Source organism: Somniosus microcephalus, chromosome 17 (genome assembly GCF_052327205.1).
Source record: "Somniosus microcephalus isolate GS21.2 chromosome 17, FLI_Smic_1.0, whole genome shotgun sequence".
Lineage (NCBI taxonomy): Eukaryota > Metazoa > Chordata > Chondrichthyes > Squaliformes > Somniosidae > Somniosus > Somniosus microcephalus.
This window is the reverse complement of record NC_141003.1, coordinates 63,746,007-63,772,893: the sequence shown is the minus strand read 5'-3', so window position 1 is coordinate 63,772,893 and position 26,887 is coordinate 63,746,007. Positions and strand designations below refer to the sequence as shown.

The 26,887-nt window shown below is 51.9% G+C and overlaps 2 protein-coding genes across 2 annotated transcripts in view; both read right to left on the bottom strand.

Moving 5' to 3' along the window:
- Nucleotides 1–5,260, bottom strand: part of hcls1 (hematopoietic cell-specific Lyn substrate 1) — a 78,931-nt gene extending 73,671 nt beyond the window's left edge. The window contains exon 1 of the mRNA XM_086010555.1: nucleotides 5,150–5,260. The gene's annotated coding sequence lies outside the window, so the exon portion shown is untranslated. The remainder of the gene's footprint in view (nucleotides 1–5,149) is intronic.
- Nucleotides 5,261–9,175: 3,915 nt separating this feature from the next.
- Nucleotides 9,176–26,887, bottom strand: part of LOC147105795 (golgin subfamily B member 1-like) — a 92,598-nt gene continuing 74,886 nt past the window's right edge. The window contains exons 19-23 of the mRNA XM_086010554.1: nucleotides 23,665–23,823; nucleotides 22,213–22,310; nucleotides 13,311–13,445; nucleotides 12,084–12,192; nucleotides 9,176–10,579 (exon numbers count right to left, since the gene is read on the bottom strand). Of these exons, the coding sequence (XP_085866680.1) occupies nucleotides 10,448–10,579; nucleotides 12,084–12,192; nucleotides 13,311–13,445; nucleotides 22,213–22,310; nucleotides 23,665–23,823 (633 nt within the window). The 3' untranslated portion in view covers nucleotides 9,176–10,447. The remainder of the gene's footprint in view (nucleotides 10,580–12,083; nucleotides 12,193–13,310; nucleotides 13,446–22,212; nucleotides 22,311–23,664; nucleotides 23,824–26,887) is intronic.

The window sequence follows — 26,887 nt, the reverse complement described above, 5'->3', positions numbered from 1 at the left end:
TGTTGCCATTTACACCTCCTCCAGACCTATTTATTGTTTCTTTACTTGTCCCATTACCACCCACTTTTGCCTTGCACCATCATCCCTTTTGTCATTTAATCACTCCTGCCTTCCACCCTTTCACAGAGCGTCCCTTTTATTCTTTACTCCCCCCACCTTTTCCTGCCTCTGTACTCGCTTATAAACTGTTACATTGTAGGAATTAACGAATTCCTACGAATAACGGAGATCGGCACAAGAGAACAATCAAACAGGTCTTTACTCAAAGGAGATGCCACGAGGACTGCCTGGGCAGCCCCATGGTTTGTGACGTGACGTCATCGCGTTTGCCCGCGTTTTCCTGCGCTCTTAAGGGGGCCACGCCCCGTACATGCAAACTCTATATACAAAACACAGTAATGCCTAACACAATGGTACAGGTTTAGGCTGGTGTTAGAACATCGTTAAAGAGAATTATATACAGTTAGCCAGAGTCATTCAGTGGTTCTGCCACATGCGCCCCCCCAGAATTCGCTTTAACGGACAAAGTCAAACGGTGAGGGGGGTCTGACGAGCCTGTCAGAACGACTCCTGTACTCTCGAGGCGGAGGCTGCTGGTCGGCTGGCAGTCTGGCGGGCGGTCACACTCGATCTGCCGTAACGACGATGGGTGGCCGACCCCGTCTCGGCGGTTGTGCTGTCTCGATGGGGCGGTCAAGGTCTAAATGTGCTGGCTTTAAGCGGTCGACCGAAATGTGGTCCGGTTTACCACCAGCATCTACCATGAAGGTTTTGTCCCCTGCTTCCAACACGCGGAAGGGACCAGTATATGGGGCCTTGTGCATCATGGCGAATAAAAACGTATTCAGCCTTGTGAAGCTCCGTGGGAACGTGTGACCTCTGCAGCCCGTGGTGCGAAGTGGGCACCGGTGCGAAACATCTGGCCGCCTCTTGGTGACTAGCAAGCTGGGTAGACGCAGACCATGGCTCCGTCGATGTTGGTAGGAAGTCCCCTGGGACTCGCAGCGGCTGACCATACACAAGCTCCGCTGATGAAGAGTGAAGGTCTTCTTTGGGGGCCGTGCGAAGGCCCAACAGGACCCACGGTAGCTTGTCTGCCCATCCAGCGTCCTGGAGGCTGGTCCTCAGGGCGGCTTTCATTGACCGGTGGAAGCGTTCGCAGAGGCCATTCGCCTGTGGGTGGTAGGCTGTGGTGCGGTGTAATTTGACACCGAGTCCTTGGGCCACTGCATTCCACAGTTCGGAGGAAAACTGCGGTCCCCTGTCGGACGAAATATTTGCAGGCACTCCGAAACGGGCGATCCAGGAGGAAATGAACGCCCTGGCCACGTCCGCCAAAGTAGTGGATGACAGGGGGACCGTCTCCAGCCATCTGGTGGTGCGGTCTACCATGGTCAGGATGTGTGAAAAACCATGGGAGGGTGGGAGTGGTCCTACCAGGTCCACGTTGACATGGTCAAAACGTCGCTCCGGAACTGTGAAGGTGGCCAATGGAGCTTTGATGTGGCGCTGTACCTTGGCCTTTTGGCAGACCACGCAGGTGTTGGCCCAGTCGCGGACATCTTTATGCATGCCATGCCATACAAATTTCGCTGACATCAGTTTCTGAGAGGCCTTCATTCCTGGGTGTGACAACCCATGTATGGCGTCGAACACTTTGCGGCGCCAGACGACCGGCACGACAGGGCGAGGATCCTGTACAGAGACGTCACACAACAGCGTGGTACCTGCTGAATGGAACTTGACGTCGGCCAACTGGAGGCCAGTGATGGCCGTTTTGTAAGCTTGGACTTCCGGGTCTGAGGCTTGGTCCGCTGCCATGAGGGCATAGTCGATGCCCAAATGAACCGTATTGACGATCGCGCGGGAGAGGCAGTCTGCCACCAGGTTGTCCTTACCGGCCATGTGCTGTATATCCCTGTGAATTCGGATATGTAGGTCAGTTGACGCTGCTGTCGGGCTGACCACAGTTTGGCGGTCTTGGCCATTGCAAAGGTTAGCGGCTTATAGTCCACAAAGGCGGCGAAAGGACGTCCTTCCAGTAGGAACCGAAAATGGCGGCTGGCCAGAAAAAGGGCGAGCAACTCCCGGTCGAACGTGCTGTATGCTCTCTCGTTCTGCCGTAGTTGATGGCTGAAGAATGCCAACGGCTGCCACGTCCCGTTCACCCACTGCTGTTGCACGGCACCGACTGCGTAGTCCGACACGTCGGTGGTGAGGGCGATGGTGGCTCCTGGCAGTGGGTGCGCCAGCATAGTCGCGTTGGCTAAGGCGCTTTTGGTGTCGGCGAACGCTCGGGCCATGTCATCCGTCCAGTCTACCGGGTTCTTGCCAGTCTTGCCCTTGAGGGCCTCGTACAGGGGCTGCATGAGTAGTGCCGCCTTAGGCACGAAACGGTGGTAAAAGTTTACCATGCCTAGGAATTCCTGCAGGGCCCTAATGGTCTGCGGGCGTGGAAAGGATGTCACCGCCTCTACTTTCGAAGGTAAAGGAACCGCTCCTTCTGAGGTGATGCGATGCCCCAGGAAGTCAATTTGGTGCAGGCCAAACTGACATTTGGCCGGGTTGATAATCAGGCCTTGTTGGCTGAGGCGTCGAAAAAGGGTGCGTAGGTGACAGGTATGTTCTTCCTTAGTAGGACTGGCAATTAGAATAATATCCAGGTAGACGAAGAGGAACTTGAGGTCCCGCAGCACGGAGTCCATCAGGCGTTGGAAAGCCTGGGCGGCGTTCTTTAACCCAAACGGCATTCGTAAAAACTCGAAGAGGCTGAATGGGGTGTTGACTGCTGTCTTCTGGACGTCTTGTGGATGAACTGGGACCTGGTGGTAGCCCCGGACGAGGTCGACTTTTGAGAAAACAGTGTTCCCTGCCAAATGGGCAGAGAAATCCTGGATATGGGGGATCGGGTACCGATCAGGAGTGGTGGCATCGTTGAGTCGTCGATAGTTGGCGCATGGCTGCCATCCGCCGCCAGGCTTCGGGACGATATGGAGGGGTGAAGACCAGGGACTATTCGAATGGCGAATAATCCCTAACCGTTCCATGGTCGCGAACTCCACCTTTGCGACCGCCAGCTTGCCAGGTTCCAGGCGCCAGGCCCGCGCGTAGACCGGGGGGCCGTTGGTGGTGATGTGGTGTTCCACACCATGTTTAGTGGCTGTGGAGGAGAACGTGGGTCTTGTCAGGTCGAGGAATTCGCCGAGCAGGCGAGCGAACTCATCAGGAGTCGGGAACGCACAGAAGACGGTGTGTGACGTAGTGTTACTGCGGTAACACGGAAGAGAATTAAAAGTTGCTGCGTTGATCAGTTCCTAACGTCGACCAGGAGGCTGTTGGCGCACAAGAAATCCGCGCCGAGGAGGGGCTGGGAAACTCTGGCCGTAACAAACTCCCAGTGAAAACGTTGCCCCCCGAGGCACACCTCCACTCGCCGTCTGCCGAAGGTCCGAATTGTTCCGCCATTGGCCGCTTCAAGGGTGGGCCGTGATTCCCCGTCTGCACATTGAGGGCGGACGCGGGTAAAATGCTGCACTGTGCTCCGGTGTCGCACAGAAAACGACGACCGGAGAGAGTATCAGTGATGAACAGCAATTTTCCCGCGTTGCCGATCGCCATCGCGGCCACGGGGTGCCCGTTAGACCCGTTCCTCGGTGGTCGCAGTGTCAGTTGTTTGTTTTTTTGGGGAAAACTGCAGGGAGGGCGGCAACGCTTTGTCTTTGCGCTAAACTGCGCATGGTAGAAACACAACCCAGCAGGCTGATGAGCTGGGGTGGCGTTTGCGAGGGATGGGTGCCTCGTGGCAGCGCAGTACTGCCGAGTTACAGCGAAAATTTTGTCAGCCTCCGCAGTGAGTGTTGCGCAGTCTTCAATTTCAGATCTGGCCAGGGCAGTTTGTACCTGTTCAGGCAGTTGGCTGAGGAAAATCTCGCGGAATAGGAAACATTCCCGTTCTGAGCCCAGGAGCGTGAGCATTTGGCTCAGCAACTCTGAAGGCTTGGAGTCCCCGAGCCCGGGCATAGCGAGTAAGCGACAGGCGCGCTCCGATTTTGTGAGCCCGAAAACCTGCAGTAACCGCGCTTTGAGAGTTTCATACTTGCACTCCGTTGGGGGGTTTTCGAGGAGGCTGACGATCCGAGAGGCGGTAGAGATGTCGAGTGCGGAGACCACATAAAGGTACTTGGTCTGATCCGCATCGATGTTCCTCAGGGCGAACTGGGCCTCGACCTGAATAAACCACGAGGGCGCTTGCTGCTCCCAGAACTGCGGTAGCTTTAGCGAAACGGCGTTTGCTTCCATGCTGTGCTCTTCTTATGTGAAAACGTTCACAAAAACGGGGTCACCAATGTAGGAATTAACGAATTCATACGAATAATGGCGATCGACACAAGAGAACACGGAAACAGGTGTTTACTCAACGGAGATGCCACGAGGACTGCCTGGGCAGCCCCGTAGTTTGCGACGTGACGTCATCGCGTTTGCCCGTGTTTTCCCGCGCTCTTAAAGGGGCCACGCCCCGTATATGCAAACTCTATATACAAAACACAGTAATGCCTAACACAATGGTACAGGTTTAGGCTGGTGTTAGAACATCGTTAAAGAGAATTATATACAGTTAGCCAGAGTCATTCAGTGGTTCTGCCACATCTCTAACTTCTTCCAGTTCTGACAAAAGGTCAGCAACCTCAAACGTTAGCTCTGTTTCTCTCTCCACAGATGCTGCCTGACCTGCTGAGTGTTTCCAGCATTTTCTCTTTATATTTCAGATTTTCAGCATCCACAGTATTTTGCATTTGCTCGGGTACCTGTTATTCTACATATAAACCACCCGAAGCCCTCGATTAGATTCCAGCCTGTGACCCACTCCCGGATATCTGTTATTCGATATAAATATTATTGAGACGATCACAAGTCTCAGGAAAGGTTCTCTATCCCCTTTGGAGAGAGATGGGGATTCAGATGTGGAGTGGAGTGGAGTCTCCGGGCAGACACTGACGCACTGACTAGGGGAAGTTTAACTCAGTACTGGGTAAAGATTGCCCAACAGTGACCGATGTCACTCTGATGTAAATCATTAACTCTGGGGAAGGGTTCCTGGCAGTTTAGAAAGTTAGTATAAAGTTGGGAGAAGTTTGGGAAACGTTCTTACCGGCGGCGGGGCTGGCTGTGGGTCCCGGGACGGTTCGGTACCTGTTCTTCTCAAGAGGCTTGGGCTGGGTACTGCGGGGACGCGCTTTGATCGAAACCAGGAAGGGGGCGCGCCCGCGCCTCCGGCAAGCGGCAACCCAACAACACAAGTTTAAGGGAGCGCGTGCACGGCAGGCGCGCTCTGGGTACAAACTTTGATTGCAGCTTGCAACTATTCCAACCCGGATCAGAACCTGGACCAGGGACAGGATCCCAGACTCAGCCCTCAATCAGATCCCAGCCCTGGCACAGGTAGGGGTGGGTCATGGGATGGCTGTAGCCCACCCAGCACCCACTTCTGATGTTATTCGGCAGGGAGGCCTCAGGCACAGCAAGTGCAAAGGGGGCTGAACTCTGTACCCTCACCGGGCACCAGCCCCGATCATGTGAGTGGGCTCCAGGTGCCCAGCGCCATTAGGAACTGGGGTTAATGGCAGGGCCTATATCAGATAATGACAGCGGCACCCCGACATCCACTGCCTGAACCCCACTCCCACACCGAACCCGAGCTGCCGCACCCCCACTGAACCACCCCACCCCCACACTGAACCCCACTGAACTGCCGCACCCCCACACTGAACCCCACTGAACTGCCGCACCCCCACACTGAACCCCACTGAACTGCCGCACCCCCACACTGAACTGCCCCAGCCCTCCCACTGCCTGAAAATTACCCAGCACCGAACAGGCAGCCCTTTACTGACTGCTGGCACCCAATGTTCCCATTGCCACGAGTGACATGGCAGGAAATGATGTAGGGGAGCTGACTCATTATCCGGCATCTCCAGCCCCCGTCAGTGGGAGCCCACAGAATGTGTGTTGGGGGAGAGGTGGGGCGCACTCGTCATCGGCCTGGCATCTTGAACAATGAAAGTTAGCCCTCCCCCACCGCGGCCAGCAATCGCAACCTCATCTCCCCACCCGCCCCCGAGGTTAATGCTCCCTGGGCAGGAGCTCACTGCTCCACTATGAGAGGACCGACGGGATCGCCTAAACCACTGGTTTTATTCCAATGCTGGCCGGCCTTCCATCATACACCCTCTGTAAACTTCAGCTCATCTCAAACCCTGCTGCCCATACCCTAATTTGCACCAAGTCCCGTTCACCCATCACCACCCGTGCTCATCCTTGTTTTCAAATCCCTCCATGGCCTCGTTGCTTCCTATCTCTGTAACCTCCTCGACAACCCTCCGAGATCTCTATGCTCCTCTAATTCTGGCCTCTTGCGTATCCCCGATTTTAATCGCTCCACCATTGGCGGCCGTGCCTTCAGCTGTCGGGGCCCGCAGCTCTGGAATTCCCTCCCTAAACCTCTCCGCCTCTCTCTCCTCCTTTAAGCTCTTTGAAACCTACCTCTTTGACCAAGCTTCTGTCACCTGATCTAATATCTCCTTATGTGGCTCGGTGTCAAATTTTGATAACGCTCCTGTGAAGAGCCTTGGGACGTTTTACTACATTAAAGGCGCTATATAAATGCAAGTTGTTGTTTAGGATTTTCATGGAAAGACGAAAGGTGATCCCAAAACACCAGGAAAAATCCTGGAATTCAGTCATCACAAACCAGCAGCCCTGCCCCCATTAAACAAAGACACAGAGCAAATATCCTCCCAGACAAGCAATGACAGGCTGCATACTTCCAGTAAGACACTCCCTTGCCGTGGTGCCCAGACATGTAGACTGAAGCTGCGGCCAGTCACACACAGCAGGGTTGCTGCATGTCACAATCTTCGCAGAGCCCAGTGAGAACAGCAGCAGCGGCCCCTCTCAGAGGATGCATCTCCCAGGGTGAGCGTGTGGGGCGAGGAAGTGTGAGGGAGAGGGTGCGTGAGCATGAGGGGAAGGAGGAGCAGCGTGAGGGGAGGGGGAAGGATGAATGGAGACCAAAGCACCAACCCAAAGTATGTTAGTGCTGGCAAATGAATGCTGCATGCAAGAGTGTCCCAGAGGAAGAAGGGGAGTGGTGAGAATGTGGAACTTGCTACCACAAGGGGTTGAGGTGAGGAGCAATAGATGCATTTAAGGGGAAGTTAATTAAACACGTGAGGGAAAAAGGAATAGGATATGTTGATAGGGTGAAATGAAGTAGAGCGGGAGGAGGCCTGTGTGGAGCATAAACACTGACCTGTTGGGCCGAATGGCCTGTTTCTGTGCTGTATATTCTGTGTAATGTGAATGTGGTCTCATTATCACGAGCAGGGCCGGAGTTTCGGGGTAGGGGGGCAAACCCCTTCTGGGTGGTGGAGGGTGGGGGGCTGTGTGAACCTATTCTGGGGGTGGGGTGGGGGTGATCCACTTCTGGGTGGGGGAGGATGTGGCGGTGGGGGTGGGGGAGGGACAGGGGTTGGGTGTGCCCATTCTGGATGTGGGGCAGACCATTGGCAAGCGAGCAGTGAGTGCGAAGACTAAGACTCGTCATCAGTTTGTTTTCAAAAATATTTTATTTCAAGCCATACATGAAAGTTTTGGTCATTGTTGTTCCTCCGGCTCCCCCACACTCTCCGCTGGTTCCCACCAGTGCTGCCGATCGCTCGACCCCTCCCTCAACACCCAGGACAACGCGCTTCGTCCGCAGGCATGGGGAAAAGGGGTGGCAAACGGCGTTCAACCGCCGGCAGCCATTTTACCCACCATGCCAGAGCCGCTGGTATCTACCCACTGCGCCAGAGCCGCCAGCAGCCATTTTATCCATCGTACCCAGAGCCACCAGCAGCCATTTTACCCACCGCGCCAGAGCTGCCAGCAGCCATTTTACCCACCGCGTCCAGAGAAACTGCCAGCCATTTTACCCACTGTGCTCGGAGTCACCGGCAGCCATTTTACCCACCGCGCTCGGAATCACTGGCAACCATTTTACCCACCGCGCTCAGAGCCACCGGCAACCATTTTACCCACCGCGCTCGGAGCCACCGGCAGCCATTTTACCCACTGTGCCCGGGCAAGGAAGAACAAGTTACTTGTCTGATTAGCATAACATAAATAGACAATTTAAATTAAATGGGATCGCTTGTGGTGAGCTTTGGTCTCTCATTCACTGTACGCAAGAAGTACAAATCTCTTTTAGAAAGTCATGGAATATTTATTTACATATACTTTATTTATAAAAAATTAAGTTTTAAACTCCTTGTGATTTCACAAACTGTTATAAAGTTTCTCATTAAAAATACAACAACCCTCTCCTCCCCCGACTTTCTGTTTAATATAGGGACAGGGCAGCCCATAATATGCCCCTCATTCCTTAACATTACTTCACTGCCAGCATGATCAATAACCGGCATATCTTCGCAGCACCCGGGATCAGGATAACTCTCAGGATATGTACAGTGTCAGGATCGGGATCAGGTTTGCTAGCTGGGGCTTGGATCCCCCTCTCTAGTTTGGGCTGTGTGGCCGGTCGTGTCGTGTCCCCAGGTGAGGGTCGGGCGTCAATCCCGCTGACATGTTGTCTCAGTGCCACACCAGGAGTACATTTACCCAAGGGGTGCTCAGTCCCTCATAATTTAAAATCCACCCCCCCCACCTCCTCTCTGCAGCAGCGAAGCGATCGACAATCCATTCACCAGGCACCACCTCAGCACAGTGAGGAGAGTGAAGTCTCTTATTCCCCCCTCACAGAAAGAGCAAAGAACCGGGCCTTTATCGTCATACCTTGTCCTCATGCCCTTGCCGCCTTGTCGTGCCGTCACTCTCCTCCCCCCCCCCCTCGCAAGCAAAGCGATAACCTGGCACTTCACCCACAGAAAGAGCAAGTGATCAATCCCCCCCGCCCCCCTCCTCCCTCCGACACTACAGACCACCCACCGCCCCTCCCCGCCACCCACCCCCCTCCGATACTACAGACCACCCACCGCCCCTCCCCGCCACCCACCCCCCTCCGATACTACAGACCACCCGCCACCCACCCCCCTCCGATACTAGACCACCTGCCACCCACCCCCCTCCGATACTACAGACCACCCACTGTCCCTCCCCCGCTACCCCTCCCCCTAATACTACAATCCCCCCGATACTGTAATCCCCACCCCCGCCCACAATCTCCACCCCCCAATTTTCCCAGGCAGGGGGTGGGAAGTTGCCTTTATTAGGGAGAAGGAAGAGCCCAAAGATGAGCTGCGAAATCACAAGGAGTTTAAATGAAGGAAGTGTAAATGTGCAGTAGAAAGGCACTTGTTAATCAGCTGACAGGCATGAGCCCTGGGACTGCACCACAAGGCAATGGGAAATGGCTGAAACTGGTAAAAACATTTGGATAGTGTATCCAGTGCACACAAACCGAGACTACCCACAACTGGAGTGAAGCATTCCACCTGACAACCCGTCTCCTCTCTGTTGTGTCCTGACCTGCTGTGTATTGCCAGCGTTTCCTTAAATCTAACTATGTGTTTAATTGTGAGTTGCGAATCCACTCTCCGCCTGTACTACAAGCTGCTGCCCGCTGGAAAAGATCGCAGTTTGATTTATTGTCCCCCCCCCAGCTTCATCCTCTCCTTTCCTGGACAATAAGATCTGAATTATTGTGAAGCGTTTTATGTGTTATATTATATTTTATGGCATGGCTGGGACCCGTCCCTTCCCCTTTAGGTGGGTGTCGCTTCCCCTTTAAGTGGGTTGTCACATCGCCCTGAAGCCATTTGTAGTGTTATTTGCAGTGCAACACCACCATCTGCTGGAGCATAGCCAGTACTGCAGATCACTTTCAGCTCATCTAAATTATAGCAATAATAAAATAACTAATAACAATAGTGTAGGAATGCATGTAGAAGTGGAAAAGGCCACTGTGCTTCATCGGAGGGAGTATTCCTCCCTTGGGAAAGGAGAGAGGGTAAACGTGTCAATCCTCACTCATCCCTATGGCTGATATGTAGAGGAGGAGATCAGAGGGAACGGCAGGAGGTGACTTAAACCAGCCACAGCCTCCTGTAGGTCTAACTTCTGATGCCCTCTCACAATCTGTGCCCTATGATGAGCCGATGAGATCTAACCCTGCCCGTTATCACCTAGGACGAGCCCCAAGATCAGATCCCCTCCAGTACTGTAAAAATCAACACCGTCATCCATCAATCAAAATCTGTAAAAACAAAACCCCAGGCAAAACCTACACTTTTACAAACAGGGTTAAACCTTCACAGAGTAAAATCTCTTTGAAGGCGAAAGAAATCCTCAGCTCCAGGTACAGATAAAGCTGGTGCTCCCAGGGTGAAGCGCTGCTCCTGGATTCAGTCTGCAAGTCCCAACCGGTCCTCAGCACCAAGTTTCCTGGAGTTTAGAGGTTTCCTGTGAAGCACAGGAGAAACAGGATGTGCAGCGCAATGAAATACACGGCAAATAGCAACTTGGTCCGAGATCGGGCGTGGAACAGAGAACAAAATGACCTCACGCCGGAGCCCCTCCGAGTCTGAAAGCAAAAATAAACACAACAGATTAGAACCGGAATCGACACAAGACAGGCTAGCAGGGGACGCACCGCACTGCCCACAGTGAGCCAGCAGGGGGCGCACCACACTGGCCACAGTGAGCCAGCAGGGGGCACACCGCACTGCCCACAGCGAGCCAGCAGGGAACGCACCGCACTGCCCACAGTGAGCCAGCAGGGGGCGCACCACACTGCCCACAGTGAGCCAGCAGGGGGCACACCGCACTGCCCACAGCAAGCCAGCAGGGGACGCACCGCACTGCCCACAGTGAGCCAGCAGGGGGACGCACCGCACTGCCCACAGCGAGCCAGCAGGGGGATGCACTGCACTGCCCACAGTGAGCCAGCAGGGGGCGCACCGCACTGGCCACAGCGAGCCAGCAGGGGGCGCACCGCACTGCCCACAGTGAGCCAGCAGGGGGCGCACCACATTGCCCACAGTGAGCCAGCAGGGGGACACACTGCACTGGCCACAGTGAACCAGCAGGGGGACGCACTGCACTGCCCACAGCGAGCCAGCAGGGGGATGCACTGCCCACAGCGAGCCAGCAGGGGGATGCACTGCACTGCCCACAGCGAGCCAGCAGGGGGATGCACTGCACTGCCCACAGCGAGCCAGCAGGGGGACGCACTGCACTAGCCAGTGAGCCAGCAGGGGGACGCACTGCACTGGCCACAGTGAGCCAGCAGGGGGACGCACTGCACTGGCCACAGCGAGCCAGCAGGGGGATGCACTGCACTGCCCACAGTGAGCCAGCAGGGGGACGCACTGCACTGGCCACAGCGAGCCAGCAGGGGGACGCACTGCACTGCCCACAGTGAGCCAGCAGGGGGACGCACTGCACTGGCCACAGCGAGCCAGCAGGGGGATGCACTGCACTGCCCACAGTGAGCCAGCAGGGGGACGCACTGCACTGGCCACAGCGAGCCAGCAGGGGGATGCACTGCACTGCCCACAGTGAGCCAGCAGGGGGACGCACTGCACTGGCCACAGCGAGCCAGCAGGGGGACGCACTGCACTGGCCACAGTGAGCCAGCGGGGTCACACCACACTGGCCAAAGTGAGCTAGCGGGGGCGCACCGCACTGGCCACAGTGAGCCAGCAGGGGGCGTACCACACTGGCTACAGTGAGCCAGCGGGGGAACACCACACTGGCCAAAGTGAGCCAGCGGGGGCGCACCACACTGGCCACAGTGAGCCAGTGGGGCGGGGGGGAGGGCGCACCTCACTGGCCACAGTGAGTGGCACTGCACTGGCCCACAGTGAGCTAGCAGGGGGCAGCACTGCACTGGCCACAGTGAGCCTGTTGGCAGGTGTAACAGAGACAGTTGTAACGAAGGGACTGGGGAGCATGCGTTATACTGGGGGTGGGGCATGTTATATTGGGGGGTGGTGGGGAAGGGTGTGTTATACCAGGGGAGGGGTGTGAGTGCTATTGATGTGAATATACTGATGCTGATGTATATCCTGTGCAGGGGCTCTGACCTTGCTGGGAGTGGCACTTTCCGGTAGGTCTATCAGCAGGGAATGCTCCTCCAGGGCCGAGGCATTGAGGTTCCGCTCCTGGGCATTGACCCACTCGCTCAGCTCCACACTGAAAGGAAACAAGCATCAGCTAGAGCATTACAACAACTTCTACCACAGCCACTTACCATCCCAGGCCCCACAATACAGCCCGTCTGGTGTCAAACTCAGGGCAGGTTACTGCCATGGGTTCTTGGAATGTCCCTGAGGGACCCACACACAGCCAGCAGACAGAGATAGGGACATAAGAACAGGAGGAGGCCATTCAGCCCCTCGAGCCTATTCCACTATTCAATTAGATCATGGCTGACCTGTACCTCAACTAGATTTACCCGCCTTAGCTCTATATCCCTCGATACCCTTACCCAGCAAAAATCTATCCATCTCTTGAAAATTTCAACTGAACACCAGCATCTACAGCGTTTTGGGGAGTAAGTGAGTACCAGATTTCGACTACCCTTTGTATGATAAAGTGCTTTCTGATTTCACTCCTAAATGGCCTGGCTCTAGTTTTAAGATTGTGTCCCACCGGAAGAAATATGGGAGTAGGTGGGGTTGATGGATACAGGGAGAAGGTGGGTAGGTGGGGTTGAGGGATACAGGGAGAAGGTGGGGTTGAGGGATACGGGGAGAAGGTGGATAGGTGGGGTTGAGGGATACGGGGAGAAGGTGGGGTTGAGGGATACGGGGAGAAGGTGGATAGGAGGGTTGAGGGATACGGGGAGAAGGTGGATAGGTGGGGTTGAGGGATACAGGGAGAAGGTGGATAGGTGGGGTTGAGGGATACGGGGAGAAGGTGGATAGGTGGGGTTGAGGGATACGGGGAGAAGGTGGATAGGTGGGGTTGAGGGATACGGGGAGAAGGTGGGTAGGTGGGGTTGAGGGATACAGGGAGAAGGTGGATAGGTGGGGTTGAGGGATACGGGGAGAAGGAAGTAGTTGGGGTTCACCTTTGAAAATGGGACAGATTTGTCGGATCTAATGCCTCTCCGTTTGCCACATTTTGCTTTTAAGAGTCTGTTTCAGTTCTGAGATGGTGTCTTTTCTCTGCTATCCTTAGGCCTTTAAACAAACGCCCCATTCTCTTGCCCCCTTTTTAAATGGATTACGCATTCTCTCACCCCCATTAAGTAGAATGCCCTATTCCTTCCCCTATTATTGAAATGGTTCGCCCCATTCTCCTCTTACCTTTTGAGTTGATGTTCTGCTGACAGCAGGGCTTCCTCAGCAGCCAGTCGCTTTTCCTGTTCTTCAGCCAGCGAGCCCTCCAATCGGCTCAGTTCTTGCTCAGTTCTGTCCTGCACCTGTTTGGCTTCAAGTAGCCTGTGAAACGCAGAGCGAGAAAAGCAATGGTTTTCATAGGAACAGGAGGAGGCCATTCAGCGCCTTGAGGCTGTTCTGCCATTCAATGAGAGCATGGCTGATCTATATCTTAACTCCATTTACCCCCAGATCCTTTGATACCCTTGCCGAACAAAAACCTATCAATCTCAGTTTTGAAATTTTCAATTGATCCCCAGCCTCAACAGCTTTATGGGGGAGAGAGTTCCAGATTTCCACTGCCCTTTGTGTGAAGAAGTGCTTCCTGACATCACCCCTGAATGGCCTGGCTCTAATTTTAAGGTTATGCCCCTTTGTTCTGGACCCCCCCCTACCCCGCAACCAGAGAAAATCGTTTCTCTCTATCTACCCCTTTAATCATCTTAAACACCTCAATTAGATCACCCCTTAATCTTCTATATTCGAATGAATATAAGCCAAGTCTATGCAACCTGTTTTCAAGAACAGTATCTTCTCCATTCCCCCCATTTATTCCTCCCCCCTGGTGATCTACTGGGATACAGATCAATGAGTACTGACCAGCATCCAATACATTCCCCAGGGCCAGTCTTCATCTGTGGCCTCAGGCAGTGAGTGTCTGTCGGTTATTTGACCACCGAGAGCATCACACACAAGCCTAAGCCTCACCTCCTGTCCACACTTTCCAGCATGAGTCACTGGATAGGAATGGAAAGCAGGAACTCCAGATTATTTTTCCCCACCCCCCCCCCGCCCCGGTGCTGAGGCCAATTATAACTTTCCCAACTGCCAGCTGGCCATCAGGTTAATCCAGGGCCTTCCTGGTCTGTGTGAGTCACTTCCACACTGGGCAGTGCCTCCACCAACTGAGATATCGGGGTAGTCTGTTCGTCTGAATACACGGGGGCGATTTTCTGACGTCGGAGGAGGCGGGTTTGGAGGCGGGAAAATCAGTTTCAAAGAGGTCGGGTTCGGAACCCGCCTCCGCGGGATTTTGCCGGTGCCGGTTTTGGAGGTCGGGAAACGCTCCCGCCTCCAGCTGGCCATTGCGCTATTAAAGATCCTTAAATGCTCGTTAAGGGTCTCTTTAAGCCTATTTTGAGAGGCCCTCGTGATTTTTCCAGCTTTTCGGTATGATCCACGCACCTCCTAAACCACGCCAGGCAAACCGGGCGGATTGACTCGCGGGTGGCCCCCTCACTGCTGCAGGTCTAACGAGACATCGTTTATTGTAGCAAGGATTACTTGCAGGTGCCAGACCTTGGCTTTAAAAGGTCTCTGAGCTCTTTTAGAAGCCTTCCGAAGTCGGAGGTGCTGCAGCTTGACTCCATCAACTGTGGGACCTCCTTGGAAGACCCTCTCCCCGCTTGCAATGAGCGCTTCCCCAAAGGAGGCATCTACAAGCAGCATGGGAACCATTCGTTTTCTTTCTGCATGGACCTCAGATGAGGAGGAGGAGGATCTGGAGGAGGAGGAGGAGGAGGAGGTCAGAGCCTAGGATGCAAGGGATGAACTTATCATGGCCAGATTTGCATAGGTTGCCCAAGTTGGCACATGTCCTTGGCTCCATCCTAGGACATCATTGACAATGGACATGACTCTCTGGCTCCTTTCACTCAGGCCACCAACCTGACAACGCAAGTGTGGCAGTGCCCACAATGTGGAGCTGCCTAAGGCGAAAGAACAGATGGCATAACGCCAACATTTTGGCTTCAAATCATTTTAATGCTTTCCAACAGGGATGGCATTTCATCAATACACAGAAACAGTCTTCCAATCTGCACACAGATCTGGAGGTTATATCCCTTGCCAGCTGTACCCACACAGCCTTGGTTTCTTTGGCAGGCCTCTTCCTCCGAGATGAGTGGAAGAGCACCTCCGTGCTAGCTGTCACCCCCTCCAAAAACATTTGCAGCACCTCATCTGAGAGCCTCGGGTAGGCCCTTGCCTTGGAATTGGACATAGTGGTTTCTCAAAAGATGTTGAGAGGTGGTGCAGGAGATGCAGAAATGCTGTGGAATGAGCCAAGGGAGCAAGAAGCCACAAAATCAGACTGGAAAAGTGCTGTCAACAGAGGTGAGTTTCAATCCCAAAACACTAATTGAGCAAGGGTATCCCACACCTCTGAAATCAAGTGGCCAATCATGGGAAAATCGCAAATTTTTGAAACCTATCAGTGGAGGAGGGTTTCAAACCCGCCTCCAGTGGGAAAATCGCCCCCACGTGTCTAACAAAGAGCCGTAGCACTCAATTCAAATACAAACATTCTATGTGATTGGTTCAAATATGTTTATATTTGCCATGGTGTTTTCAAAATTTAAGAAGCAGTTATTTAACTTCAGCTTATGATCAGTAACTGTTTCAAAGATATTTATCACCCAGTCCTTTTTCAAATCAGAGAGTCAACCTATGAAGAGACTGGAGTGCATCAGGAAACTCCAAAGTTGCAAAGCCAGATAATGTCCATAGTCAGTGGGGAAAGGAAACCGAAGCAATGTGTAAGAAAATTAATTGCAATAGAGTTTAGCATAAAGTTGTGAAACATCTGTTATTTTCTATTAATACGAGGATCTAATTAAGCTAAACAACTAACGTGAAAATCTACTATTCACTTGTTCTCTTACTATTCACTAGTTAAAGTCTAAGTCACAGACTAGGTTAGTGTTATTCTGCCAGCTTCCAAAGACAAGGAGAATATCATGAGATATTGGACCGAGTCTTGAGCTGAGATAATCTGAAAACAGGGCATCCACTCATTTCTTGAGCATGCTCTAAATGCTACCTAGGTATCGGGGCAAGTGTAAACACTGTCTGGCATGCGGGGAACAAAAGCTCATGTACAAGGGCAGTCAGAAACACAGAAACAAAAAATATCTAGAGTAAGAACAGTTAAAGCAATCCAAAAAGCTAACCAAACTGTTTACATTGTCCCATCAAACACTCCCAGGGCAGGTACAGCACAGGTTAGATACAGAGTAAAGCTCCCTCTACACTGTCCCCATCAAACACTCCCAGGGCAGGTACAGCATGGGTTAGATACAGAGTAAAGCTCCCTCTACACTGTCCCATCAAACACGCCCAGGGCAGGTACAGCATGGGTTAGATACAGAGTAAAGCTCCCTCTACACTGTCCCCATCAAACACTCCCAGGGCAGGTACAGCATGGGTTAGATACAGAGTAAAGCTCCCTCTACACTGTCCCATCAAACACTCCCAGGGTAGGTACAGCACAGGTTAGATACAGAGTAAAGCTCCCTCTACACTGTCCCATCAAACACTCCCAGGGCAGGTACAGCACAGGTTAGATACAGAGTAAAGCTCCCTCTACACTGCCCCATCAAACACTCCCAGGGCAGGTACAGCACGGGTTAGATACAGAGTAAAGCTCCCTCTACACTGTCCATCAAACACTCCCAGGGCAGGTACAGCACGGGTTAGATACAGAGTAAAGCTCCCTCTACACTGTCCCATTAAACACTCCCATGGCAGGTACAGCATGGGTTAGATACAGAGTAAAGCTCCCTCTACACTGTCCCATCAAACACTCCCAGGGCAGGTGCAGCACAGGTTAGATACAGAGTAAAGCTCCCTCTACACTGACCCATCAAACACTCCCAGGGCAGGTACAGCACGGGTTAGATACAGAGTAAAGCTCCCTCTACACTGTCCCATCAAACACTCCCAGGGCAGGTACAGCACGGGTTAGATACAGAGTAAAGCTCCCTCTACACTGCCCCATCAAACACCCCCAGGGCAGGTACAGCACGGGTTAGATACAGAGTAAAGCTCCTTCTACACTGCCCCTTCAAACCCTCTGGAAAGGCACAGCTGGTCAATCACATCTAACGGAGGGAATCCTCACAGAGTGTTAACGCGTCTCCTCTCTTTCAGATGCTGACGCACCTGCTGTGTTGTTTCGGTACTTTCTCTCTTTTCAGATCTCACTGCTGACCACTACCCTTCCTGATCGCAGAGCTCAGTGCACTTCAGAGAGCTATTCAGAGAGAGGAAGTCAGACTGCAAAAACAAGCAGCCTTCAATCAGAAATACATTAAAAAATGGGCCCTGCAGCAGAGGAAAGGAATTAGTTCAGTGGGATTAATTGTAATGACCGAGAAATTGAAAAGTTATGTCAAAATGGTCCTGGATAATTTTGAATTAACAAGCCATACAAGAGGGGAATGGAGACTCAGTTGTCAGATGCTCAGAGGTATAAATAATGTAGATGTGTGAAGGGAAGTTTTTTTAGGGCTATGGAGAAAGTGGGTGGGATTAATTGGATAACTCTATGATTCTATGAACTTGTACTGTGAGCTTAAAAACAGCATAAAATGAACAAGCCTCAAGCAGGTGTTGAGATTAGAAAGATCTCCCGCAGAGTAATAGGTACGTGGACCAGACAGTCAGCTACACTTGTGTCAGATAACTCCTTGCGTCAAAAAAAGTCCCATTTCGGTCCGTGATATCAGTAATGATACCAATTACATAGAATATACAGCACAGGAACAGGCCATTCAGCTCAACCAGCCCATGCCGGCGTTTATGTTCCACTCGAGCCTCCTCCCATCTTTCCTCATCCATCTCTATAACGCTCAGTTCCTTTCTCTCCGGTGCTTATCCAGCTTCCCCTTAAACGCATCTATACTATTCACCTCAACCACTCCCTGTGGTAACGAGTTCCACATTCTCACCACTCTCTGGGTAAAGAAGTTTCTTCTGAATTTCCTATTTGATTTCTCGGTGACTATTTTATATTGATGGCCCCTAGTTTTGCTCTTTCCCACAAGTGGAAACACTCTCTCTGTATCTATTCTATCAAACCGTATAATTTTAAAGACCTCCATTAGGTCACCCTTCAGCCTTCTCTTTTTAAGAGAACAGAGCCCCAGCCTGTTCATCCTTTCCTGATAGGTATAATCTCACAGTTCTGAATCATCCTTGTAAATCTTTGTTGCACCCTCTCCAGTGCCTCTATCTCCTTTGTATAATATGGCGACCAGAACTGTACGCAGTACTCCAAGTGTGGTCTAACCAAAGTTTGATACAAGTTTAGCATAACTTCTTTACTTTTCAATTCTACCTTTCTAGAAATAAACCCTAGTGCTTGGTTTGTCTTCTTTTTTTATGGCCTTATTAACTTGCGTCGCTACTTTTAGTGATTTGCGTATTTGTATTCCCAGATACCCGCTGCTCCTCTGCTCCATTTGATTCTTATTTTCCAACTAATATGGGACCTCAATTTTTTTTACCAAAACGGAATACCTCACACTTATCTATGTTGAAATTAATTTGCTAATTATATGCTCATTCTGCAAGTTTATTAATTTCTTCTTGTAATGTGTTACAGTCCTCCTCAGTATTGACTATCTCCCCCAGTTTGGTGTTGCCGCAAATTTAGAAATTGTGTTTTTGATTCCAAAGTCTAAATCGTTAATATAAATTGTAAACAACAGTGGTCCCAGCACTGATCCTTGTGGGACCCCACTTCCTACCACTCTCAATAGCTTCCCTTTACCCCTACTCTCTGCTTTCTGTCTTGCAGCCAACTAGCTATCCATTTTGCTACTTGTCCCCTGACTCCGCATGCTCTGACCTTATTCATTAGTCTATTATGTGGTACCTTATCAAAGCCCTTTGGGAAATCTAGATATATTACATTCACTGCATTACCCTAATCTACTCTCTCTGTTACCTCTTCAAAGAATTCAATGAGGTTGGTCAAGCAAGACTTTCCCTTTTGAAATCCATGCTGACTATTCATTATTATATTTTTGGTTTCTAGATGTTTTTCTATTTTCTCTTTTAGTAGGGATTCCATTTTCTTTCCTGCCACCGATGTTAAGCTGACTTGTCTATAGTTCCCTGGACATGTTCTATCTCCCTTCTTAAATATAGATACAACGTTAGCTATCCACCAGTCCTCTGCCACTATACCTTTTTCTAACAAATTATTAAATATGTGTAATAGCGCCTGTTATCTTTTCTCTGGATTCTTTTAAAATGCACAGATGTAATCTGGCCAGACCAGAGGTTTTATCTTCTTTGAGTTTGATTAGTTTATTTAATATTGCTCCTTTTTTTTTTTTAATTTAAAATGCAGTTATATCATTTTTAATCTCATTTTCTGATGTCATGTCTACCTGATCCATCTCCCTGGTAAATACTGAAGCAAAATAATTATTTAATATTTCTGCCTGTGATTTTCTCCTGTCCATCCCTTAGTGGCCCTATTTCAATCCCAACTTTCCGTTTTTTATTTTTATGTCTGTGGGATATTTTACTATTTTGTTTTATGTTCCTTGATAATTTAATTTCATAGTTCCTAATTGTTTTTTTGACTTCTCTCCCAATCTCTGTATTTTCCCTCATCATGCTGTCCCCTGCTGTCCATGTACTTACTTTACGCTTCTTTCCTTACCCTCATTTTTCCCCTTACGGCTTTATTTATCCATAGGCTCTCATTAGTGTTTATTTTGTTCCTGTTTCTTAGCAGAATATATTTTTTCTGGACTCTGTTTAAATGTTTCCCATTGCTGCTCCACATCATTGTTTGGCAATATTGTGTCCATTTTATTTTCCTAAGTTCTATTCTCAGCCCCTCAAAATTAGCTTTTCTCCAACCTGGTCTTTGTCATGTTTATGTCCTTCTCAATTATTATCTTAATGCGTATTATATTATGGTCACTATTGCCTAGATGCTCCCCTACTTTTACTTCTCTTATATGCTCTGGTTCACTCCCCATTACTAGATCTAGTAGCAAATCCTCCCTTGTTGGGCTTCTTGCATATTAGATTAGAAAAGAGTCCTGTATACATTGCAGGTAATTCCATTCCCTCATCCCCTTTACCTACCTCTTATGGCCAATTAATTTCAGGGTAGTTGAAATCCCCCAGGATTATTCTTCTACATTTTTACTCATTTCCCTAACTTGTTTGCATATTTCTTCCTCCACCTCCCTTCCACCTTTAGGTGGTCTGTAGACTAATCCTATTAGTGTGATTGAACCTTTATTATTTTTTATCTCTATCCACATGGATTCAATTTCTATCTTACTGATGGCTGCGTCACTTTTTTCTACTGCCATTCTGTTATCTCTAATAAGTACAGCTACTCCACCTCCCCTTTTTCCCTCTATCTTTTCTAACTATGCTATACCCTACAGTCCTGATTTTTCTGTAACCATGCCTCAGTAATCCCTACTATATCTGGTTCCTCACAGCATATTAATGCCTGCAGTTCCCCTGTTTTATTACAAGCACAGTGTGCATTGCTGTACAGGCAGTTTAACTCATTTTTAATAGCAGTTCTTCTCTTCTCACTTTATTTTTAACCATCTTTTTACACTCCTGTTCAATGTTCCCCCTAATTTTTTTGGCTGCACAGTATATTCAAAATTTCGCGCATGCGCTAAATGTCCCATTGTAAAGGCACAGCTTAACGGGAACATTGCTCCTGTTCTATAACTCTATTTAATTCCCTGGTCATTTATGACCTCCCTTAGTTTAGTCTGTCCTATGCTCACCTTTCCTGTTTCATTTATATTTAGGCCTGTTTAATTCTTGTAAACCCCCCCACCCCCCAAGCTCATTAGTTTAAAGTTTTTGCCACCTCCCTATTTACCTGTTGCACTAGGACACTGGTACCATTCCGGTTCAGGTGGAGCTTCTGCCATTGATACAGCTTCCTCCTGTCCCAGTACTGGTGCCAGTGTCCCATGAAAAGGAACTCCTCTTTCCCACACTAGCCCTTTAGCCACGTGTTAATTCTCCTGATCTGACTGTTTCTATGCCGATTTGCATGTGGCTCGGGCAATAATCCAGAGATTATTACTCTCAAGGTCCTGCTTTTTAATTTAGCTTCTAACTCCTGATACTCCCTCAGCAGGACTTCCTCCCTGTTCCTACCTATATCGATTGTTCCAACATCAACCACGACAACTGGATTTTCCCCTTCCCTTTCCAAATTTCTCTTCAGCCGCCATGAGATATCCCTTACCCTGGTACCAGGTAGGCAACACACCCTTCGGGATTCTCGTTCTTGGCTGCAGAAGAAGCTATCTATCCCCAATTATAGAATCTCCCATCACTACCAAATTTCTATTTTGCTCATCTCCCTTAGACAGCCTTCTAAGTCACAGGCAGCGAGTACATTGCACCTGTTGGACAGGACAAGTGCAGGCCCTCCTTCTGAACCCCTCCTACCTGCTGCTCTGACAGTCACATCCTCCCCTTCCTGAACCTGTGCTTTCCTCTGGGGTGTGACTGTGTTCTGGATAAAACTATCCAGAAATTCCTCCCCCTCCCTTATGTGTCGTTATACCTCATGCTAAGTGATACCAGTGATGATAATGTGCCTCAGTGTCCTCTGGTTTATGGGGAGGGGAGAGAGGGGCAAGATTCCTGCTCCAGATTGCTATCCGGTGACCCTTGCTGCAAAGTCCACCGTGAAGACAAATGAGGGCGGGATTTGGCTTCTGTTGTGATGTCTCACAAAGTCAAATAGCCTGTGCACAGCTGAGCTCTCACATGAAGAGAGGCCTTTTGGCGGAGGCACCAGAGGTGTCTAACATGAATCAGTGTTTAAGGGAAAAGGGCAGGAAAATTGTGGAGTGAGAGGCAGATCAACGCCGGGTAAGGAAAAGTTTATCGACATACCAACAGTCCCTGTGCTCCACAGCAGTTTCCTGCTGTGTGAAGAGCTCGACAGGTGCCCGCACCAGAACACCGGTCCATTTGCCGTTTCACGGTGCAGTATCAACAAAAGGCCGAGGGACTCCGTCGCGGTTATTACCTTTGCTTCAGATGTCTCAGTTCGGTTTCCTTGACCTGCGCCTCGATTCTGCCCTTCTCCTGGGGACCACCAGGGGCAGCGTCAACAGTGGGGTCCGTCTATAGGCCAACAAACACAACCATGGAGAGTGGTCAAAACGGACAATACGGCATCCCGAAACACCACACTACAGCATCCCGAAACGTCACACTACAGCATCCCGAAACGCCATACAGCATCCCGAAACGCCACACTACAGCACCCCGAAACGCCACACTACAGCATCCCGAAACGCCACACTATAGCATCCCGAAACGCCACACTACAGCATCCCGAAACGCCACACTATAGCATCCCGAAACGCCACACTACAGCACCCCGAAACGCCACAATACAGAACCCCGAAACATTACGTTATATTACACAGAGTAACAGATACCTAGGAATGAGTGACAGGCTCGAATCTAATTGAGGGGTTCGGGGGATTTATATATAGAATAACAGATACGCAGGAGTGAATTACAGGCTGGAATCTAAACGAGGGGTTCCCAGGGATTTATATATAGAATAACAGATACCCGGGAGTGAGTTACTGGCTGGAATCTAATTGAGGGGTTCGAGGGGTTTATATATATAGGCCTAGAAATTCAGTGCCCTTAGCACCGATTTTGCGGCGCTAGAGGGCCTAGCGCTGCAATTGGCGCCGGTTCCTAAATTGCCTGGGGCCCTTCCGCGGCGGTAGACCGGTAGCGCTGCGCCGGCACCGATGACGTCATCGGTGTGCGCAGCGTCCCGGTTGCCGTGGTAACCCGGCCCCAAGCCGAAATTCAGTTGCGGCCGCCTCGCCAGTGGCAGCCGCAACTAAGACTCCGGCAAACGAGTGTTGCCGGAGTCTGCGCCGGCGCTTTAAGGAGGCGCGGCGGCCGGCCGCCTGCCCGCAGCTCCCTCCCCGGACTTCTCCCCCCCCCCCCCCTCCCCCCGGAACAGATGCAAGCCCGGCACTTGTCCGAGGTGCCGGGCTCATTTTTGAAGAGATTTGCGCGGGCCGCAGCCGGGTGCAGGCAGCTCCTCCTTAACGGAAGGAGGAGGCCTGCACTTCCCGAGCCTGCCGCACCGGGCGCCGCAGCGCCGGAATAGCGCCGCAATGCGGCGCGTTGCGCCAGTTTTCAGGCGCTAAAACCCTTCAGTAGCGCCGGCAGCCGTTTGGGCGCGGCACTACTGAATTTTTGGCGCGCGCAAAGGGACTTAGCGCCGGCGCTAACTTCCGGCGCTAAAGCCCTGGCGCAGCGCAAACTCAATTTCTAGGCCATAGAATATAAGAGATACCAGGGAGTGAGTTACAGGCTGGAATCCTTCCCAGGTTTCAATTTTCACTCTTTCCCAACAATAATCATCATCATTCAGTGCCCTGATGCACACAGATGTGACAATTAAGCTGTTTGCTCCCCAATTCTTTATCCTCCTTTCACCAACCTTCTCGTCCAGCAGTCCTGTGGCAGCCTGCAGCTGGCGTTCAGTGGTTACGTGACGCGCCTGTAACTCGTTCAGTCGGTGCTGCGTGTCGCGCAGGTTCTGGCTAGATCCCCGCACCTGGGCAGAGAGCGCAATCTTCTCCTCAAACACTAGGGACATCTGCAGATGGCATGGAGGGGGCGAGGGTGGGGAAAAAAAAGATACACTCACCACTGAACACAAGAACACGTAACAGGCAAGAACGGTTTCATCTTATCTTTGGTGGAGTCCACAAGGAAACACTGCAAATGCTGGAAATCTGCAGCAGGCCTTGTTTTTCAATTAATTCTTGGGATGTGGGCACTCTGGCACGGCTGGCATTTATTATCCATTACTAGCTGCTCTGAGAGTCAGCAGCTTCAGGGGAGGGGGGAAGAGAGTCAGCACCTTCAGGGGAGGGGTGAGTCACAACACCTTCAGGGGAGGGGGGAGAGAGTCAGCACCTTCAGGGGAGGGGGGAGAGAGTCAGCACCTTCAGGGGAGGGGGGAGAGAGTCAGCACCTTCAGGGGAGGGGGGAGAGAGTCAGCACCTTCAGGGGAGGGGGGAGAGAGTCAGCACCTTCAGGGGAGGGGGGAGAGAGTCAACACCTTCAGGGGAGGGGGGAGAGAGTCAACACCTTCAGGGGAGGGGGGAGAGAGTCAGCACCTTCAGGGGAGGGGGAGAGAGTCAGCACCTTCAGGGGAGGGGGGAGAGAGTCAGCATCTTCAGGGGAGGGGGAGAGAGTCAGCACCTTCAGGGGAGGGGGAGAGAATGAGCACCTTCAGGGAGGGGGAGAGAGTGAGCACCTTCAGGGGAGGGGGAGAGAATGAGCACCTTCAGGGAGGGGGAGAGAGTGAGCACCTTCAGGGGAGGAGGGAGAGAGTCAGCACCTTCAGGGGAGGGGGGAGAAAGTGAGCACCTTCAGGGGAGGGGGGGAGAGAGTCAGCACCTTCAGGGGAGGGGGAAGAGAGTCAGCACCTTCAGGAGAGGGGGGAGAGAGTGAGCACCTTCAGGGAGGGGGAGAGAGTCAGCACCTTCAGGGAGGGGGGAGAGAGTCAGCACCTTCAGGGGAGGAGGGAGAAAGTGAGCACCTTCAGGGGAGGGGGGGAGAGAGTCAGCACCTTCAGGGGAGGGGGAAGAGAGTCAGCACCTTCAGGAGAGGGGGGAGAGAGTGAGCACCTTCAGGGAGGGGGAGAGAGTCAGCACCTTCAGGGAGGGGGGAGAGAGTCAGCATCTTCAGGGGAGGGGGGAGAGAGTCAGCACCTGCAGGGGACGGGGGAGAGAGTGAGCACCTTCAGGGAGGGGGAGAGAGTCAGCACCTTCAGGGAGGGGGAGAGAGTCAGCACCTTCAGGGGAGGGGGGAAGAGAGTCAGCACCTTCAGGGGAGGGGGAGAGAGTCAGCACCTTCAGGGGAGGGGGGAGAGAGTCAGCACCTTCAGGGGAGGAGGGAGAAAGTGAGCACCTTCAGGGAGGGGGAAGAGAGTCAGCACCTTCAGGGGAGGGGGGAAGAGAGTCAGCACCTTCAGTGGAGGGGGGAAGAGAGTCAGTACCTTCAGGGGAGGGGGGAGAGAGTCAGCAGCCTCAGGGGAGGGGGGAGAGAGTCAGCACCTTCAGGGGAGGGGGGAGAGAGTCAGCACCTTCAGGGGAGGGGGGAGAGAGTCAGCACCTTCAGGGGAGGGGGGAGAGAGTCAGCACCTTCAGGGGAGGGGGGAGAGAGTCAGCAGCCTCAGGGGAGGGGGGGAAGAGAGTCAGCAGGTTTTTTCTCCGCTAGACACGTTTCTCGCCCCTCCCTAATCTGAAGGTCAGGTCCCCGGGCACCGGCAATCCTCTGGCTCAGTACCAAACCAAGCCAGCCCTTGTTCGCCAGGAGGCTCAGTACCAAACCAAGCCAGCCCTTGTTCGCCAGGAGGCTCAGTACCAAACCAAGTCAGCCCTTGTTCGCCAGGCCACGCCAGGCCCTTAGCAACGAAGACTAGATGAAGGTCCAGAATCAGCAAGCATGACATGGGTAAAATGAGGGAAAATAACCCGGGATAGAAAACAAACACTTCAGGCTAGGTTTTCGGGGAGCCGTCAGGCGGGGTTTCAGGCGTGTGGGGGGGGGGGGGAAATCCCAAATTTGGGGGTCCCGACACCATCCCAGCCAAAACCCCGCCCCACGTAAGTTTCAGGGGTGGCGGGTACCCGCCCCACACTGGGACCCGCCGAAACCAGGCGGAAGGGATTAGTGCCAATTAACTGCCTGTTAACAGGTAGTTAACAGGCGGTTTTTAGCCTAATCCCTATTTTGAGGGGTTTCGTGTGGGTTTCCCGACGGCTCCAAACCACGCCAGGTAGAGCAGGCGGGCCGTCGGGTTGAAGGAGTTGGAGGGGTCGCGATGTTGGCGCTCAGGTGAGTGATGGGTGCATGAGTGCAAAGGTAAGTGTGTTTGGTGTGTCTAAAGTGTGTAAAGAACTTTTACTTACCTGTACTTACCTTAACAGCCTTTCTTCCTGTAGCCGTCGGGAGCGCATCACTCAGCCAGAACTTAAAGCTGAACGGCTGCGATCTGTCAAAAGTGACAGCCTTCAGCTTTGAGTGCCGGTGTGAGTTCTAACTGAGTCTGTGTAGAATGACTCATGCCAGAACTCAGACTGTCAGTGTTTCACAGCTTCAAACAGCTGTCAAACGCTGATATTTCATCTGTCAAGGACTCTTGACAGATGAAATTTCAGTCTGTGACGTCACCTGTTGCCGGGTGGCCCTTAATTGGCCTGCTGAGCCCGCTGGGCGGGCTCAACAAGGTCAATCAAGGGAAAATCGCGCGGATTGGCCGGATGTCTAAGTAGGCAGGTCAAAAACCCGAAAGGGGAAGTCCCGCCTTCTTCCCGACGGGTTCGGCAAAATCTACCCCTTCATGTGTGAAGTAGTGGAAGGGCTCTCAGGCTGATAACAGTCTGACAGGCTGCAACCTCAACGCTCCTTCCATGGCCGTAGTCACCTTTATACCAGCTGATAGGGGGGTTAGTCCTATACCGGGGGGGGGGGGGTGTAGTGTTTTATGGGCTCCCACAACCCATATGATGAATTGGGGCGGGCCACCCACACTCATCAGATGCGAGGATACCGCTGGATGTCAACCCAGAATTCTGAGCCGGAGCTGCGATCTGCACTCGCCAGGACTGGGGTTTGAACCCTGCACCTTCTAACTCAGAGACGGGAAT